This window comes from Anoplophora glabripennis, unplaced genomic scaffold (assembly GCF_000390285.2).
Source record: "Anoplophora glabripennis isolate ALB-LARVAE unplaced genomic scaffold, Agla_2.0 scaffold2321, whole genome shotgun sequence".
NCBI lineage: Eukaryota > Metazoa > Arthropoda > Insecta > Coleoptera > Cerambycidae > Anoplophora > Anoplophora glabripennis.
Genome location: NW_019418405.1, coordinates 1 through 1,830, shown reverse-complemented (window position 1 = coordinate 1,830; position 1,830 = coordinate 1). Strand labels below are relative to the sequence as shown.

Sequence of the window (1,830 nt, the reverse complement as noted above, 5' to 3'; positions counted from 1 at the left end):
CTTTTATCAAAGGAAAATCGTGTCATCATTTTTAGGAGGCGTAAGATAAATCATTTCAAATTTAAAATGAAATTCAATGTAAAATCTGAAATACCGCTGCATACGCACTGTGTTCTGGTAGTAGCTGTAGTCGCCCAGGTGCATCGAGTGTACGAACTGGTCGGTTATACGTCAAATACTAACCTGGCGAGCTTTGCTGTCAATTAGAGAGCGCTTCCAAAAAACAAGTAAACAACAGTGGCGCGTACAGAGGTAAAATGTAGTACATATGTGGAATTTAGGAAACAAATTGGATTTATAATAAATTACATTTAAAATAAATAGTTTATGAGAATAAAGGAATTTTTGTAGGAACAAGGGTGCCAGACGTGAACTGATCCCCTCGTTCCTTCATAATGTATAAAGAAATTATTCAATTTGTAAAACCCTTAAAAGCGTACTTCATTGGTTCCCTTTACAGGCAATGATTTATTACTTTGCATCCAATATGATCCTACTATAGGTGCATATTTAGGTATACCTACATAATAAAACAGAAACCAGTTAATAAATATAACAGCACATCACTATCGTTATCGTATCGTACGTAAACTAAAAATAATAAATGTTTTTGAGAAGTAATAGGACCGACATCGTTTTACCGATGACGTCGCACCAATAGCAACTCGTTCTACGACACGCCCCTACAGGATGCTCATCTCCAAATTTCAATGTACGATTTAGTCAATTTTCGATTAGAATTTTTCACAAAAGATTTTATAATTAATAATTTTAAATAAGGCCATATTTAAATATGCGAACTAATATAAAAAATCCGACATGCGCAAGAGGCCTACTAAATTACTTACAATTTAAGGTATCTATAAAGTCATATTTCACCTATTTATTAACTGTAAAATAAAGATCGAATGCGGAAAAATCAGCTTTCGAAAATTGCGCATTATTGCAAAAAGTTGATGAAATTTATGGAAAAGACGGTCAATCTCCAACGACCAAATGCCGATTGGATTGACCGTGAAATTGTTGCTCCAGCTATTTGTTAATTAATTTCGTTAGTTTTTTTACAACTAATTGTTTAATTACTAAACGATAGTTTTAGAAGTTTTGTTTCTTTTTTTTTTGATTTCATAAGATGAATTGACATGACAAGATGAATTTGTCTGAATTACAATAGAAAAAATATGAGAACTAATAGAACGTTTTGTTTTTAAGTACCTATCTCAATACAACTTTATTAATTTTTGTCTTGATTTGTCGCGTACAGGAATAGTTTGTCATAATTTTTTCGAAGCCGGAATTTCGGGGTCCCCAATACGATTTTGTTACGTACTTTTTGACTCTACACAAAAAATACACTTTCATTAAAACCGCTTTACTACCCGGAAGCAGCGCAATAGTCGGAGTCGATCCGAAACACCTGTACATAGACATCAGCGTTGCCAGACGTCCCGATTTTGGCGGGACGTCCCGATTTTTAACCCAAAATTAAATGTCCCGCGCGGAACATGTTCAGTCCCGCTTTTCCCGCTTTTGTTTTGTTTTTTCTTTAGGCATCAATTATTTTCTCCAGGTCTGTTATTAAATAGATATTTCCTGATTACGTCCCTTTTTTTTTAGACCGATTTTTTTGAAGACAATTTGTTGTTTCCTTTTTTATTCAATCCCGCTTTGCCCGAAAAAAAATCTGGCAACGCTGATAAGACATTGATAATATCCCTTACCTGCGCCTGTGTGGCTGACGGAAACGCGATGGGCGCCTGCCCCTGGAGGATGGTGGAGGTGATGCTGTTGGAAGAGATGACCACCGCCTGGGGAGAGGTCGTTACGACC

At 35.8% G+C, this 1,830-nt stretch overlaps 1 protein-coding gene across 1 annotated transcript in view; it reads right to left on the bottom strand.

Moving 5' to 3' along the window:
• LOC111692631 (max-binding protein MNT-like) overlaps positions 1-1,826 on the bottom strand; it is a gene marked incomplete at both ends in the record, with an annotated part of 6,576 nt that extends 4,750 nt beyond the window's left edge. The window contains one exon of the mRNA XM_023456699.1: positions 1,722-1,826. Coding sequence (XP_023312467.1) covers positions 1,722-1,826 — 105 coding nt within the window. The remainder of the gene's footprint in view (positions 1-1,721) is intronic.
• Between the last annotated feature and the right edge of the window lie 4 nt (positions 1,827-1,830).